This window comes from Trachemys scripta, chromosome 9 (assembly GCF_013100865.1).
Source record: "Trachemys scripta elegans isolate TJP31775 chromosome 9, CAS_Tse_1.0, whole genome shotgun sequence".
NCBI lineage: Eukaryota > Metazoa > Chordata > Testudines > Emydidae > Trachemys > Trachemys scripta.
The window spans coordinates 45,849,382-45,867,003 of NC_048306.1; the positions used below are offsets into that span (position 1 = coordinate 45,849,382).

Sequence of the window (17,622 nt, forward strand, 5' to 3'; positions counted from 1 at the left end):
GTTGGGCACTGAATGTGCACACAGCATGAGCCCTGAAGAGCCTATACTCTGAATAGACACGGGTGGAAGAAAGGAGAGATCATCCTCCCCATTTGACAGACAGGGAACTCGCACTGAGAAGGATTAAGTGATTTACCTAAGGTCACACAGCAGGTCCGTAGCAGGGATCTGCTCAGGCCTAATTTTTAGGCTCAACCCAGACAGGGTTTCCCAACACAGCTCCCCTCCCCAACCCCGCCCCCGGGGCGGCTCTATGTTTTTTGCTGCCCCAAGCACAGCAGTCAGGTGGCCTTTGGCGGCATGCCTGCGGGCGGTCCGCTGTTCACACAGATTCGGTGGCGTTTCTGTGGGTGATCTGCCGGTCCCGCGGCTTCAGCGTATCTGCTGCCAAATTGTCGCCGAAGCCGCGGGACCGGCGGACCTCCTGCAGGCATGCTGCCGAAGGCTGCCTGACTGCCGCCCTCACGACGATTGGCATGTGTCCCAAAATTAGATGAAGGTTTCTAACCATCAGAGGACTGACATTCTGGAACAGAATCCCAAGGGGAGCAGTGGAACAAAAAATCTAACGGGCTTCAAGACTGAACTTGGTAAGTTTATGGAGGGGATGGTCTGATGGGACTGCCTACAATGGCATGTGGCCCATCAGCCACTGCTAGTAGTAAAAATCCCCAATGGCTAGAGACAGGACAGTAGATGGGGAGGGCTCTGAGTTACTGCGGAGAATTCTTTCCCAGGTGTCTGGCTGGTGGGTCTTGCTCAGGGTCTAACTGATCACCATATTTGGGTCAGGAAGGAATTTTTTCCTGGGTCAGATTGGCCCAGACCCTGTGTTTTTTCGCCTTCCTCTGCAGCCTGGGACATGGGTCACCTGCAGGTTTAAAATAGTGTAAACAGTGGATTCTCTGTAATGTGAAGTCTTTAAACCATGATATGAGGAGGGCAGTTACTGAGACAGAGGTTCTGGGTCTATTTTAGGAGTGGGTGGGTTTGGTTCTATGGCCTACAATGTGCAGGAGGTCAGACTAGATGATCAGGATGGTCCCTTCTGAGCTTAGAGTCTATGAGTTCTAGGTATCAGACTCCCCGTTTCTGGCAGGCTGGGAAGATGGTTGGAGAAAGAGAAGAGCTGAAGGGGGAAAATGGAGAAAAGAGGGTGGTCAGACCATCAGGGTAGCCAGCAGAGCTCAGCCACTCAGGGGTTAAGTGGTGGGGGTAAGCCGGGGCAGTTTTGGGGAGGGAGGAGGGGAGGAAGGCAGCGCTCTCCAGACGGAAATATTGAAATGGAGCCTCCTTAATACGGTTAGTTTTTTTCCTCTCTGTCTTTTTTAATTCTGTTGCAGTCATTATCCAGCGAGCGGATACACGGAGCCCTATGGGGAGTTCTAATGGGCCGATTCAATTTCAGCTGGATGACGCCACTTAGCCAAGGCATTAAGAGCTCCAGCTCCGGGAAGGCGAACAACAGAGGGAGCGAACAGGGGGTCGGAGTGAGCGAGCTTGTACCAAGGAGCAGCAAACCCCTCCCCTCTCACCCATTCACAAGACGAGAGCGGCGGAGAGCTGCATTCACAAATCGCCAGCCGGCAGCCCCAGCTCCCTCCCGGCCCAGAGCCACCCCCACCACCTACCTGACTAGCCCCCGCAGCACCTCGCCTTGCCCAGCTCATGCTGGCTCCCTGCACCGCCCAGCAAGCTACAGCGAGAGGACGGGCCGGATCTGGGCAGGGAACCTGGGCGTCCGGGCTGCTCGCTGTAGAGCGGGATCTCGCTAGCCCTTAGCCGCGCACACATAGACCCGAACTCGGGGAGAGGCAGCAGGAGCGGGTCTTGCCCTGGCTCTGAGGAGGACCGAGAAGGAGTTTTCATTCAGACTTTCTCCAGCGAGAGGCGGTCCGGGAGCGTGCGGGGCTCTGGCCTCAGCTGGGAAGGTGCCGTTAGCAGCATGTACCTGCACTGGCCTCGAGGTAAGCGCGCCTTGTCAACTGCCATGCGGGATGCCCGCGGAGACCCCTGGCTGTCTCCCTGAGCGGAGCAGGCTGTTGTGCGCCGGGCTGGGGGGCACAGAACCCCAACGCTCGCGAGCGATCTCGGGGCGCTACCTCTCTGGCTCCTCGCCGCCCTGCGGGGATGCGCCGCTGGCGCAGGGGCGCGCACTAGAGAGCTGAGCAGCGCAGAGCCTGCGGAGCCAATGCGTGCCGGGACGCGGCGTGCACGGGTAGCACCGCCCTGCAGGGGCTGTGGCGACTCGGCGAGAAGCAGAGGGAGAAACCTGGTGTATTCTCGCGGGCTGCGAGCTCCCGGGCTCGCCTCGTACACCCAGCACAGCAGCTCCCGGGCACCACGGCTGGAGGCGTGTGTTAGGCCGGCCGCTACAGTGTCCGAGACGCCGGGAGCAGGTCACCCAGTGCCCGACAGGTCCTGGAACCTCGCCCGGTTCCCAAGCAAGCCCCGCTCTGGGAGCCAGGCTGGGCGGAGGCGCTGGCTGGAGAAGGTGAACTGCCACCAGGGTCCCCGCTCTGGGGGTGGGTGCGGGAGCTGAACCGCAGGGCACCGGCCCACGGAGAAGGCTCGCGGTCCCTCCCCAGGAACATAGGTAGGGAGCCTTTGCAGGAGGCACGGGATAGTGAAGGAGAGAAAGGAGCCCGGCACTGCCAGTCTCACAATCCGGGGTAGAGGCGATCTCCCCGCCCGGCCCCTGGGAAACTTGTTCCTGGCTGCTTGGCATGTTTCCTGCGGCTGAAAGCGTCTGTGAATCATTTGCCTTTACAATCTCGCCCTATGGCCCATTATCGCACAGACTTCACAGGGTTTTGGGTAGCCCGGGGCCATAAAACTGCCAGGCTTCCGGGGCTTGTCAGGCAGCGATCATCAGCGTGGGAGATAGCGGCGTCGGGCTTGGGGGAAGGAAACCTGGGGCAAAGGGTCTCATTAGAGTACCAGCGCGGCAGAATAGCAACTGACCCCTGCCTGTTAGCCAGGTGGTTGGTGTGAGCTCTTCACTAAGGAGCTAATGATATGAAATACACACAATACTGTAGTCAGGAGGGAAAGCAGACTCAGAACAGAGGCATGAATGGCTGTGCGCACTCAGGTTTTCAATGGGGTTACGGGGGTGTGTGGAAATAGGACTAGACCTGCTTAAGTCAATAGTGAAACTCCCAGGCTGCCATGGGAACTGCACTGGGCACCAGGTTTGGGGAAAGTGGGTATTTCAAGGCCCAGAGGCCATACCAAGCTCCTTTGGTACAGGAAAAATCAGATGTAAGGTGAAAGTGACAGCAGCAGGCAGACTTCAGTGGGCTGTGGGCCTCCTGTACAAAGGAGTGGGAGTGCTGTCCTTCAAAGCCATGGCTTTAACCCCCCCCCTTCTGCCTCCCCTTTTCCTCTGCCAGGGAAAGGCTGAACTAGAAGGCAGGCAATGGGTATCACCTCAGCTGGAGTTGGGGTGGGGGACAGGGTAGTGCCAGACAAGACTCAGGTGTTCTGGACTGCAAAAGGGGGTTGGAGAAGAAAACTGGCAATTTAAATTATGACACCAATGAACAAATATTTTTGATGGAAAAAGTGTGGATTTTTTTTTTCATGCTCTCAAAAGCTTAAATGCTCTCGTGAAGAATACTATACAAACTCCTGAGAGACCGAGAGAGAGAGGTATGAGGCTAGATAGACAGATCTATCTATCTATCATATATGGGGTGGACAGACTGGGCTAGACATACATGCACACACATAAAAGAATGGGTATGCGGATAGACAGACAGACAAAGGAGCTTGTACATGGATGGATAGACAGACATACAGAGAGATGGAAGGGTGTGTTTGGGGTAAATAGACACACAGACAAAGATAGCTAGCTAGAGCTCATAAATAGGTGCATGGATTTTGCTCACATTTTCCCATATAATTCACCTTTGGGTTGAGACCCAGACTGGAAAAGTTCAGCTGACAATAACCCCTCCCCACAGCTATGAGGAATTTGTTATGGCAGTGGGTTTGCAACTTCAACCATGGGCCAAATCCCCAGCTGGGCTGAACTCCTGCAGCTGCCTCTGAACCTGCTGGGAGTCGCAAGTCCCCAGCCCTTTGCAGGACATGGCCCCATAACACTAGCACAGATAGTCTTATAGGACGCAACATGTGGTGACGACGCAGGAAAGGAAACAGAACGCCAGGTCTGTGGTAGCTAGAGAGCTTTACAAGCCTCTTGCAAAAAGCCTCCCAGGAAAACTTTTCCTGGGGTTTTTATTTCTCTCCTTACTTTGTTTACAACTCTTCTTAGTGGTTACATTCTTGCGCATAGAAAAGCCAGGCAGTATACATGCACATAAGATAATGAACCCATCTCTTGAGCGCGTGAACACCAGCTGCGAGGGTACAATCAAATCAGCCAAATAAGTTTCCCAAACACAAACACTGGATTGAAGGTCACTCCTGCCTCGTAGCCATGGGAGCAGTTTGCCGCGCCCGTGGGCTGGCGATTCGGGAGCTATGCATCCCTACAGCAACAGATGCTGGAACTAGGAGGCCTGATGTGGTTTCCATCATATATAGGGTTTAGAGTTTGGTTCAATGGCTCTCAGCACCCCCACTATACAAATTGTTCCAGTACCCTTGGATCCAGAGGAAAGCAAACCCCAGTAGGGTGACCAGACAGCAAACGTGAAAAATTGGGACAGGGGATGGGGGGTAATAGGAGCCTATATAAGAAAAAGACCCAAAAATCAAGACTATCCCTATAAAATTGGGACATCTGGTCACCCTAAGCCCCAGTGGCATCTAAATACACAGTATTGGGGCCACCTCCTTAGCTGGTGTGAATCAGTGCAGCTCCACTGAATTCAGCTGAGCTCTGAAGAGGATCTGGCCTGTGAATCTCTCACCACACTGATCTGTGGTGGCATGGGTATGGCTAGGTAGATACATTAATAGACAGAAGTGCGTGTGTGTGCGTCTCGAGCCCACCCTACCCCACCCCTGGTAAATTTCCCAGCTCCTGTTGCTGCTGCTACTCCCTGCTGAATGGGCTGTTCTCTTGATCTGAAACAGGCTGTAGTAGTTTTTTCTCTCTGCGGCTGCCAGTTCCCTGCCTATTCATCCCTGACTTTTTTCCTTTACCTGCGCCTGCAGTATCTATTTCGGTCCATCCTGACGGCTGGATTGGATTCATCACATCCGGAATGGCAAACAATTTATTGTCATTCAATCCATTTTTATCCTGTTGGGCATCGGGAACCCTGCTGGGTCCTAGTGCCCATTCTGTCCAGAATCATATCTTCTGAGCCCAGCCTCCACCAAGCCTTGAATCACATCCTCTTGGTCCTGGCACCCACCGGGTTTGGCATTGTAGCTACTGAATGCTAGATTCTAACAGGTTCAGAATCAACTCCACTGAGTCCCAGTGACCAAGCAGGTCTGGAAGTGTACTGTAGTTACTGGGTCCTAGCCCACATTGTGTCTGAAATCCTCTCTGCTGTGGCTCCTGCCCAGGGATCTGGAATCATCTCCAACGTGTTTGAGTATCCTGAATCCTATCTGCCAGATCCCAGTCCCCAGCAGGTCCTGAAACCTGCTGGATCCTTGATCTCACCGGTTCCTGAATTCTATCATCTGAGTGCAAAGTCCTGTCCACAAGATCCTAGTGCCCACCAGGTCCCAGAATCTAGCCATCAGGCCCCAGTGTCCAAGCCCTGCAGGTCCCATTGCCTTCTGAGTCCTTTATCTTAGTTCTGCTGGTCCCAGTGCTCTTCAGTTTCCATGTCCTTTCCTTTGGGTTATAGTAACTTCCAAGTTCTGTATCCTAGCACCCAGTCATACTGCCCTCAAAAATGCTGGGTTTTACTGTCATCTCAACCCTCACATCCTACCTTTTGGGTCTTGGTTCCAAACCCTATGCTCTCTGTTTCTCTTCAGCTAGCTCATGCTACCTGCATGGGATCTAGTGTCCAATGGGACCCAGATCCTACCCTCTGGTGCCTTTCTAGATCCTGAGTGTGATCCACTGGGCCAGGCCCTATACTGACACACAGCCATGGAATTAGTAGCAGTACTGCTAACATGCCCTGGACAAAGTCATAGAATCATAGAAGATTAAGATTGGAAGAGACATCAGAAGGCCATCTAGTACAACCCCCTGGTCAAAGCAGGACCAGCCCCCCAAGTAAATCATCCCAGCCAGGGCTATGTCAAGCCGGATCTTAAAAACCTCCCAGGATGGAGATTCCACCACCTCCCAGGATGGAGATTCCACCACCTCCCAGGATGGAGATTCCACCACCTCCCTAGGTAACCCATTCCAGTGCTTCACCATCCTCTTAGTGAAATAGTTTTTCCTAATATCCAACCTAGACCTCCCCCAGTGCAACTTGAGACCATTGCCCCTTGTCCTGTCATCTGCCACCACTGAGAACAGCCTAACTCCATCCTCTTTGGAACCCTCCTTCAGGTGGTTGAAGGCTGCTATCAAACCCCCCACCCCACTCTTATCTTCTGCAGACTAAATAACCTCAGTTCCCTCAGCATCTCCTCATAAGTCAAGTGCCCCATCTCCTAGAACTGGAAGGGACCTTGAAAGGTCATTGAGTCCAGCCTCCTGCCTTCACTAGCAGGACCAAATACTGATTTTGCCCCAGATTCCTAAATGGCCCCCTCAAGGATTGAACTCACAACCCTGGGTTTAGCAGGCCAATGCTCAAACCACTGAGCTACCCCCCCCCCCTAATAATTTTTGTTGTCCTCTGCTGGACTCTCTCCAATTTGCCCACATCCTTTCTGTAGTGGGGGGCCCCAAACTGGACCCAATACTTTAGACGTGGCCGCACCAGTGCCGAATAGAGGGGAATAATCCCTCGATCTGTTGGCAATGCTCCTACTAATGCAGCCCAATATGCCGTTAGCCTTCTTGGCAACAAGGGCACACTGTTGACTCATATGCAGCAGAACTACCACTTAGCCAGTCAGTCAGCCTGTAGCAGTGCATGGGATTCTTCCATCCTAAGTTCAGTCCCCTCTCATTCAGCCTGTCCTCCAGGCACTTGTGCTCCCCAAATTCATTCTCCAAGTTCCCTCTGTGTGATCCTACATACTGTATTACCAGTTCAACTGGTTGTTCATAATCTGTGGTCTCAAGGACTGTAGCTGTCCAGCCTACACATTAGTGGTGCAGCATAGAAGTTCTATGAGCCCATGTGCCTTCCCTACCCAGCTTTCTCTAGACATCCAAGCCTACCTTGGGTTCCTTAGGGCCAGCTGTTTGCTCCCATATACTGGGTTGGGTGTCACACAGAAACCCCCTTGAATTAGCCATCCCAATGGTCAGCATCCTTGTGCCTCACTAGCTCAGACTACTATTTACACCTAATGACTCTGTACCCTTCTGAACCCATGCAGTCAATAATGTACACTTCTGGGGAGAAGTTCATTCAGATTGTCCATTACGCAGTGGACATGGTGAGCACATCTCGTTAGAGTCTGGTGCATTTCATGGCCATTCTGTATTCATCCTGACATTTGCTGGATCTTATTGCCCTTCCCCCCACTTCACCCCTCCCTCTTAAACTAGTTTCTTCTGGTCTTATTCCTGGCTGCTCATCTGACTAGGGACCACCTGTCTGAGAAAACCCCACATTTATTGTCAGTGATACCTGGTCTGGCTCATTAGCCAGAACAGCACCCCCTTTCTCCCCTGTGTGCCTCCCCTCCCCCCCTCCGCCCCCCCCCCCGCGGTGGGATGGTGGCTAGAGAGAAGGCATTATAAAGATACTGAAACCACTTGTCCAACGCTTATTAAGAAATGTTGAAAATCCACTGTTGGGCAAAGGCAGTCCTGACACATCTTTGAAGTCCCTTTAAGCAGCTGATCCTAATCCCTTCCTCCCATAAAGCAGACTGGAGATTTTAGCAGCACAATACAATACAGTGAAATCAGATTGGTTGCCTTTTCTTTCCTTCCGGAGACTAGGGACAGGACAGATCTCACTTTAACAATCAAAGTAAGTTGCCTTTGCTCTTGTCTGTTCTTTCAAGGGCAGCCTAGCTAATGAAAATCAGTCTTCTCTCCACTTTGTGTACTGCATGGGTAGTATTTTACCCATAGTTCCTGGCCTACAGGCAAGTCTCCTCTGCCATCATTAGACTGGTTTGCTGAATATGTCTAAAGCCAGTGAAGAGGGTCAGTATTTAAATAGCTTCCTTCTGCAGAACTGTGGGCTGTGAAAACATCCATGCAGCTTATGGTTGCCTGTAGAACTTGCAAGATGAGGACAGATTGTCCTAAGAAAGCCAGAAAATACTACACAGCAACCCATCTGTCAATGGAAAATACATACTGTTGATAGGTACCACCAATAGGTACAGTAAAAGATCATGACTTTAAATGATTTGCAACCGAGGCTGGGGTTGTTTTCAGTGTACGACACAAAACAATTAACTTTCCCTCCTTAGGTGTTGTTGGGTCACTTCCTGTGCCCTAATTTACACACAGCAGCACTATAAGAACTATATAGCTTTGGTTCTCCCCGCCATGAGGCTGTAACTAGAATCCATAGGCACACAAATCCTGTTCACGTTTTTCTTCCTCCTCCCCAAGGACTGCCCATATTCTATGGTCACAGGTGTCTCGCTACAGGCCATACCCAGGTCCAGAAATGCTGTCATCATGAGAGAGCATTAATCCCTGAAGCTGAGTCAGATGGCAAATACCTTCCACCCATGAATCTTCCCCTGAATATTGGTCTCACCTTGAGGCTCCCTTAAACAGCATGGTTGGAGGCCATTCCCATCCCTGCGACCACTTGGCATAAAGCCAGAATGTGTTTCCAGTGCTGCAGTGAGAATCAGGAAAACAAAATCCTGGCAGCCTCTATGCAGGTAGCATATCCTCTGACAAACCCTGATAGCCTGGAGCAGATCTGGTTAGCACGAACATTTTCACTATTGAGGAAACAAAAAATGCTTTTCTCTGAGTGTTCATGAAGGAGGTAAGCATGATCTTTGTGTCATGGGGTATGAATGGAAATGCTCTGGAGACCCCAGCAAAAACCAATGTGAAACTAAGTCTGAATCAAAGATATCAGAGATTGAGATGTTGGCTCATTTTGTTCATCCCCTGGCTAGTGCAGGGATTGATCCATAAAGTATATGTTCAGCATTTTGTGCAAGTGAGGGAAGGGTGGGGTGGGGTGGGGTGGAAGCCACAGGACAGATCATCATTCTCTTCCCAGCTCTGTCCCAGGCTCTCTGTGTAGCTTGGAGAAGTCACTTCACATCTCTGGGCCTCAGTTGCCACCGCTCTAAAACAAGGACAATACTTCCCTACATTGGAGGTGTGGGACTTAACTCCTCAGTATTTGCGAAGTGCTTTGAGATCTGCAGCTGGGAGGCACTAGCAAAGATCAAAATATTACTCTTTGCTTGAGTGACCCTGTGACAGGGCAATAGACCTCACCATTGAGAAATGTTCCTTATTGCTGACTAAGTCTTCCTGTCCTCATATTCAGTCCAGTCCTCCCAGTTATGCCCAGTGGAATAATTCCTCTCCCTCCCTGGTGTTTGTTCCTGTGGTAGCTTGTCCGTGGCTCTCCCATCATCCTTTGCTTCCCAGTTTGTTTCAGTGCTGGGGTTACGGTTGTAATTCAGGTGTCTTTTCTCTCTCTCCTGCTCTGTCCCTCTTCCCTAGGATTTTCCGATGTGCCCTGATGCCGCAAGCCCTTGTTGCTCTCATCCAGCGTGGCTGAACTCAACAGTGACGAGACAATGGATCTGCCTGCTGAGGACTTCCAACAAGTCCTCTCCATTGACCAGATCTGCTCCATCCGTGCCAGTAATGACTATGTGGAGAGGCCCGCCATCTCCTTCAAGCAAGCTCGGTCCAACCCATCCCTCTCACAGCAGGCCCACAAGCAAGAGTGGTCTCAGGACTGCCTGGTGTCTTCCACCTTCCAGGACCTGCGCCACAGCCACAGCCACCACCACCAGATGTCGGCCTTGCAGCAGCACCTGAGTCATTCCAGCACTGCCAGCTCTGTGTCTCACAGCACCACCACCTCGGACCAGCGGCTGCTGAGCGGGGTCACGCCCTCAGATTCTGGTCACTCCCTCATCCGGACGCAGCCCAGAGCGGGCGACCTGAAGCCCGAGGAACCACTGAAAGGTTTGGTGGAGAAGGCCACTCTCCACTCTGGACACCTCTTCATCTGTGAGGAATGTGGGCGTTGTAAGTGCGCCCGCTGCACAGCCACTCGCAGCTTGCCCTCCTGCTGGGTCTGCAACCAGCGCTGCCTCTGCTCCCCAGAGAGTCTCATCGACTATGGGACTTGCCTGTGCTGTGTCAAGGGTCTCTTCTACCACTGCTCCACTGATGATGAGGACACCTGTGCCGATGACCCCTGCTCCTGCGGCTCGGGGTCCTGCTGCGCCCGCTGGGCTGCAATGAGCTTCCTCTCTCTCCTCATGCCCTGCCTCTGCTGCTACTTCCCTACGCTGGGGTGCCTCAAACTTTGCCAGCAGGGCTACGACAGTCTGAAACGTCCTGGCTGCCGCTGCCAGAACCACACCAACACAGTCTGCAGGAAGATCTCCTCCTCCAGTGGCACGCCTTTCCCTAAGACTCTGGATAAGCCAGTATGACCTTCCCAGGGAGCAGAATTGGCTATTCTTCTCCTTCACTCCCTCCGCTGCATACCCCCTTTGGGCACAAAGCAAACAGATGAACAATCCGCCAGCCACCAAGCCCCACAAAGGGAGTGTGAAGCATGTTCTTGAGACAAAGGAATTGTGCTTCTGTGCCCAAGCCAAACGTGACGGGGTTTGCACATTTTGGCAAAGGACTAGGACAGAGGGAATCAGATGCTGACAATGCACTAGTGATCAACGGGGGGCTTTCAACATGGGAACTGGCTCAGGACTCTGTGACCTCAGAATGCCTTAGGAGCTGTTTTTCTGTAATGGGTTTCAAAAGGGTGACGTGTCCAAGCACTAGAATCCTCCGGGGACCAGACCACAGAACCCACGTCTCTTTCATCCATTTTCTCTCTGCAGCTTTCCTAAGTGGCACCTCCTACAGGCTTTTCCTCAGTTTTCTTTGCTGTTGTGCTATAGGCCAGTCCCTGCAAAGGGAGATGAGCCACTGCACTGTACCAACCAATGGCAACACCTTACTCCCCTCCCCTTAGCAGATCAAGAGATAAAGCTCTCGATAATTTCAAGGTAAAAAGGAAAATAAGTGAGCCCAAATATCCAGTTTTTAGGGGCTCACTGGTCAGTGGAAATAGGACATGGATAGATTAAGGATCATGCTGGCATGGAAAGGGTGATGTGGACAGAAAGGAGTCCCACTCCCACTTTCGTACATCAGTGGGTCTTCAGCAAGGGGAATTCACTGTAGTAATTGGTATTTCAAAGTAGATTTGGCTAAGAGTATGAAGCAGGTTAAATCCCAGGCTGAGGGGCGGGGGACTGGATACCCTGAGGGTGTGGTAAAGGTCTGCTTGCAGAGACTTACAACTTGTAAGGTGTCACTGTGACTCTAGCCCAGGTTGGTCATGACTGACTGGTGACACCATCTGTTTAGTGGTGAGTTGGTGGTTTCAGTCCATCCATTGGTGGTAAGCCTCTACCACAAGTGATACTCCTGTTGGCAGGCTCAGTATAGAGGCCAAGAACTGGGTGGGCCATGGAACCTGGCCTTCCTTCTTACCTCTGGATGTCAGAGAGAGGTATATGAGTAGGGCAATGTGTAGGAAGCTTGCCCTTCTGCCCTGACCAGTAGATCAACAGCGTCCTTCAGTCTCTGGGGCTGCCAATCTGGTACCTTTCACCAGCACTGAATTCACTTTAATAAAAGAAAAGGAAAGATGAACCTTAAAAACAATTAAGAACCCCAAATTCTCTCCTTGTGCTGATGCTATAAAAATGATCACTTCCTTGCCTGGGCCTGAAAATGGTGCTTAGCTGAGGCTCCAGCTTTGGGCTGGTGGGGAAAGGGAGATCTGTGTGTTTAGAAAGCAGAACGGGATGGGTAATGCATGAAGCCAGCCTTCCCTCCCCAACTAAAGCGCCTCAGCATCCTCACTCATCTCCACATGTTAGACAGAAAGCTACACAAAAGTGGATTGGCTGCACAGCTATGCATCCTATAGGCAAGCCTGATGTTGACACAGGTGTTCTGAGACAGGAGACACCTTCTGCAAACTAGAGATGGGTCTGAACCAAATCTTCAGACTATGGAGAGGTTTGGATCTGGGTGATGGTTCATGGTCAATACCTATAATAAACCAAACCAAACCCCTGTATCTGAACGTTCCTGGTCCTTGAGGAAGTTCAGATCCAGATTGTAATCTGAAATTTCTGGCTCACCCATCTCTGCTGTAAAAACATGGTGCCAAACTCTCAGTTACAACCCCAATGACTTCAGAAACTTGGCCTGTGGAATGAAAGCCAGGTTGACCCTTCAGTGCTGTATCCCACCATCACATCCGTCCTCGGAGGCATGTGTGTGTGGGTGTCTGAAGAGAAGAAGGCATAATAACCTTCCTGTTCCACTGGAGTAAAGGTTCAGGAGGGCTACAGGAGGTGCGAGAGCTGGAGAAATACATGCAACGAATCCCTCAACAGTCCCAAAACTTCCTCCAAGGCACTCCAACGTTTAGGGCACAGACGTTGCACACACCTATCCACTGACGACTCCTCTTCATTTAGAATTACTTTGATATATTTTTGTTTATATAAGTATAATGTTACGATGGCTAGGACTATTATAATAATATTCGTGATATTGCTGTGAATGGTGCCATATGCAAGGTTTGGCTTCCTGGTACATTTACAAACTCCAAAGGAATATCTCCACTCTGTTATGCTAATCCTAGATCTTGGTTTATAGGTAATCTGGGGTATTTTATAGGCTCTCCTAACAGGGCTCTGTACTGAGTGGGCTGGTGAATGGGAAGGGTAGGTATAGAAGACAGGAGAAGTCAGGAGTTCTATCCCTAGATGAAAATTTGCTCATTGGTGAGGGTCTTCCCTTTCAGCCAAGTCCAGAATCATATTGTGGGAGTTTGCTTGTCCCATTGGAAGCTGGGAAATGAATTTATACAAGCTGTGGCATTCATATGACACACACACACACACACACACACACACTGTAACTCACTTATAGTGAAATTCAACTTACAGCGAAGTAAGATGTGCAATTCCAAGGATAGCAGAGTGATCTGTGAAAAACACCAGGTCTTCCCTGTGAGAGTTCCACTAGAGGTGTGTGGATCTGTGTGTGTATAGATGATCAGTCCACATCTCTGTTCCATAAATTATATAATGGATTGCAAACATATTTATATATATATGATAATAATTGGTCAGATTTATAATTCCAATTTCTGCTGTCAGATAAAGAGTAAGGTACACAGAGACATGTATATTGGAGGGACTTCCATAACGAGACACACCTTACTTCTTTACTAGCACCATTCACTTGTCACCAGAGTTAGTCAAACATTTTCTGTCATAAGAATTTTTTTTAATGGAAAATGACTTCTTCCACAAAATGAAAATTTTAATGTAAAAAGCCCTTTTTCATGGAAAAATATTCTTTTTTGTTATTTTAATAAGAACCCAAAATATTTAGAAAAGGTTTATTTGATGAAAAATCAGTGTAACTTTTCATTGGGGGAAAAAAACAAATATCCCTCCCTCACCTCCCTGATCAGCTTTGCTTTTCATGGTTTCCTTTAAAGGGGTGGGCATGTCCATTCAGTCAATGCCTTTCTTCCTTCACGATCCATCTTTTCCTCTCACTTGCTCATGGAATTACTTGATAATGGGTGTGACTTCTTGAATGTTTCCACGGAGAGGAATCATGATGTCATGAAAACACAATGGTGAACTCGTCAGAGTGCTGGAGAAGTTGCCTGGTGAGAGGAAGGGCCTGATCTTCCAGTCCCTGTGCAGGCAACATGCCTATGGAGTATGAGTCTATGGGCATTATGCTTCTGTTATTCCACCACAGATACCTCCAATAATTGTCAGAAGATTAGTGGCAGGTCATGGTGATTTCTGTTTACATGTTCTTTCTTCTGTGCCAGTGTGAAAGTTCCCGCTCTAAAGAGCACATTGTGCCATATCATGGGTGTTATGGATCAGGAAATCTGGCTTATTTTGTAATATTTTAGAAATATTTTGTAATTTGTCAATTTTTTAGCAATACATTCTGTAAAATATGGAGCACTTGAGTGGAAACCAGAGATTGGACTGAGTCACAAAACATCAGATCCAAGGCTGTTCGGTACCAGGGCCTTGGTTGGGCCATTCTTGGTGTCAGTTGTGAAATTCAGAACCAGGTTCAGGATCTGAGTTGTACCCCTTCAAAGTTCAGATTTGTTTGGATCCAGGGGCTTAGTTGGGACTCACCTCATCTCTATTGAAAACTATCAATTTCCTCTTCCAGGGGAGGGGCAGCAGGAGAATCTACTTATTAGACAAGGACAGAAACCACAAGGCCAGGATTTACCAAAATCTGTCTGAAGGTGAACAACATGGGCTAATTGGTTAATTAATAACAAGTAGCCCATCTTCAAACTGGGTCTCCCTGTGAGTTTCTCAAGATCTCCAGCTTGGTAGAGCTTTTTTCATTTCTGTCAAAACATGCAGTTTACCATCAGATATGGATCTAGTGCCTGCTGGGACCACCACAAAGTGGGAGGGATGGGATCGGCTCTAAATGTGTGCAGCAGGTTGCTCTAGTGTTTTATGTTTGATTTACCTCGGTGTCCAAATGTAAGTTACAGTTGTCCTGTGACAGAGAGTAAGAGCTTTGATTGGGATTCCCAGAGTTTGATTATTAGACAGCTCCATATGTGGAAAGCTATGCTCAGTGCATGTGGTGTTCTGCATCTGATCTCATTCAGAAAATAAAAGCTGGTTGGGGTAGGTTTTCCAGCTGAAATTAGAATAGGCAAAGTGCATTACAGCGTACTTAGATGGGGGAAAAGGGACTTATGTCAAAGGACCCTGTAGGGCTCCAAGCTGCTGAAAGGGGGAGATGCAGGGGTCTGAGCTGCCTCCCTGTCTGGTCCCACTGTTGGAGCAGAGAAAGGAAAGGAATCTGCTATGGCTTCTTGCCGCCCCATCTCGTTCCACTGCTAGAAAGAGACAGAGCTGGCCTGTGAGTTGCAGAACTTGCATGAGACAAAAGGGCCTCAAAAGAGCCAGGCCTTTAATAGCCTCTTGCTTTGCTTTTGCCCCTCTTTATATGAGCTCCAAACACCACTTGGAAGTTTGCATCTTGCAGCTCTCCTCTCTTTTTCACAGGAAGGCGAGGTGCTGCTCACCTCCCACACTCCTGCACTGGCCAGAAGGGGGCACTGCAGAGTGATGTGAAGTGCCCCCTCCTGCCACAGCACTATGAGGGCAGGCTAAGAGACAAAGAACCACATCCTTGTCCGCACCACGCCCAGCACCTGAAACACCTTTAGTCTCATTCCAGAAGCATGACCCCTTTGAACAGAGTATCTCCAAGGGGCTTCTAGCTGATGGCTAGTCTCAGATTCACTCACTCCCCACCCTTTGCCCTAAGCCCACTGGCCTGACCTCTTTCTATCCCCACTTGTGGCCAAAAGCACAAAAGAGCAGTTTCAGAACAACTGCATTAGTGCAATAAACCCCACTGAATTTGCATGGCTAGACTGGCCTGAAGATAAGCAGATGGCACATTTATAATTTTCCCCACTCTCCAGCACACACTTTGTTACTGATCTCTCTAGCTGCCTCTTGCAACTGTTGCATTTCCAGTCTGATGGAGCCTGCAGAAGCCAGTGGAGCTCCACACCTGGGAAAAGGGAGAGTGGACTTGCTCAATACCCTATTCCAGGTGGTCAAGCAAATCTAGTTCAGGATCTTCTGCATGAAGTATCCACAGTCTATTTCTGCTGGGTGCTCACATGCAGTTGAAATACAGTACTCAGCCTCCATTCCAGGTGGGCAAAGCAATACTATTTAGCATCCACCGCCTTATTCTAATCTGCTTAGGGGTCCTTCTTAGTTTGAGACACTAGACACTAGTGCAGAGCTCATTAGCAAATGCTTTCTGTCACTGACAGCCTGTGATCAAACCCAGCCTGCATTTCTTGGCCCACCTGAAATTGATTCTTTGTTCCACCTCTTACAAGCTACTTCAGAAGATGCTCAAAGGGCACATCTAGAAAGACGATGATAGGGAACGGTGCCAAAGATCTTTCATTTTTGTGTGGAGTGCGGTCAGGAAAGACTTTGGATAGATGGGAGCCAAGTCGAACTAAGTCTCTCTCAATCAGTCCCTTGCAGGAAACCTTTCACAATGCAGACCACTGAATGTATCAGTGCTGACCAAAAGGGAATCAAGTTTTGCATGTAATGCAACTGGGTTTGGAGAAAGAGGGCCAGGCCCCACTGCTACTGAAGTCAGCAGCGAGACATGCGCCAACTTCAATGGGAGTAGGATGGAACCTGTCAACAGGAAACTCAGGGATTTGTGGTGAATGCAGCTTATGTTGCTCGCCTAGCATCAGGGCATAGTTCTTACGCGCACTGAAGACCTAGGCTGTGCTAACCCCGACCTCAATAGTGATGAGCATTGTTATTTGTGGATGCGGCCCATTCAGTTCCCCCACACTGCTGCTCCAATCCCCTTTCTCGTCTCTCTCCAACTCCCAGCCTTTGTTCGAAGGCTCCTTCACACATTCTGCTGCCTCCTTATACCCCAGCTGTCTGTAGCATAAACTCCTTCGAAGACTCATTCCCTCTTGACTTCAAAGGAAAGCCCAGTACCAAGGACTGAAGCATCTAACTCTCTGTTTATCTGGTACAAAAGGTATCCTGTACAGTGTATAATGAGAGCCCCTCCCGCAATTGTCATGTTGAGATTCTTTTGCCTTTCTAGACAGTATAATACCTGGCCATAACCCTGTTTTTTGACAATACTCTTGTACCAGTTATGAAAAAATAAAGTATTTATTTGAAAAGTTTATTTTAAAGATAAAAAAACCTACCTATTTATTTTAAAGCACCCTCTTCTGTTTGGTTTTCTTCTCTTGCAAGCTAATAACTGTTACTGAACCACTGCTGAAATAAAAGAAGTAATTCTATGTTTGGCTTTCCAGGCCACTGAAAGCAACTATTCAATAAAATATATATATTAATTTTGAAACCTCTCTTGTTCTTGTCTCAGGGGGAGGGGTGGGGAGAGGCAGGTCATGGGCATGACTCAGTCTGCTGCTGCCTTGGCAGAGGGCAAGCTGGCACATTAGTGGTAGCCCGGGTCTGTGGGACCCAGGCTTGTGGACTCGAGTTTCCAAGCCCACACTTGAGTGTCCACATTGCAATGGAAACCCAAGCTTCACACCTGTATGCAGACCCAAGCCTGAACTTCTGCCACGGTGGCTGTGCACTATCATATACTGCACTGACTGTTGGAGTTCATGCTGGCATTATCAGGGAGCTGTGAGGTGGGTACTGCTCATGCTGGCACTGATAGGGCATCAGTGTTTGGGGGTTTTAAGCTATTTTATAACCTCAAAGGGTATATAACAGTTTAAAAGAAACACTGACAATCACATGCCTAAAGGCTGCAACTTATCTGAGTCCCTATGGGCT

The 17,622-nt window shown here is 49.5% G+C and overlaps 1 protein-coding gene across 2 annotated transcripts; it reads left to right on the forward strand.

Moving 5' to 3' along the window:
* The first annotated feature begins 1,829 nt into the window (after positions 1–1,829).
* Positions 1,830–17,176, forward strand: SPRY3 (sprouty RTK signaling antagonist 3). 2 transcript variants are annotated; one of them, XM_034781577.1, is made up of 2 exons: positions 1,830–1,967; positions 9,677–17,176. In XM_034781577.1, exon 2 carries the CDS (start codon positions 9,754–9,756, stop codon positions 10,624–10,626), a length of 873 nt encoding a protein of 290 aa, XP_034637468.1. In that variant the 5' UTR covers positions 1,830–1,967; positions 9,677–9,753; the 3' UTR covers positions 10,627–17,176. The 2 variants fall into 2 exon arrangements, with proteins under 2 accessions (XP_034637468.1, XP_034637469.1); XM_034781578.1 differs by lacking the exon at positions 1,830–1,967 and adding an exon at positions 2,233–2,494.
* The last annotated feature ends 446 nt before the right edge of the window (positions 17,177–17,622 follow it).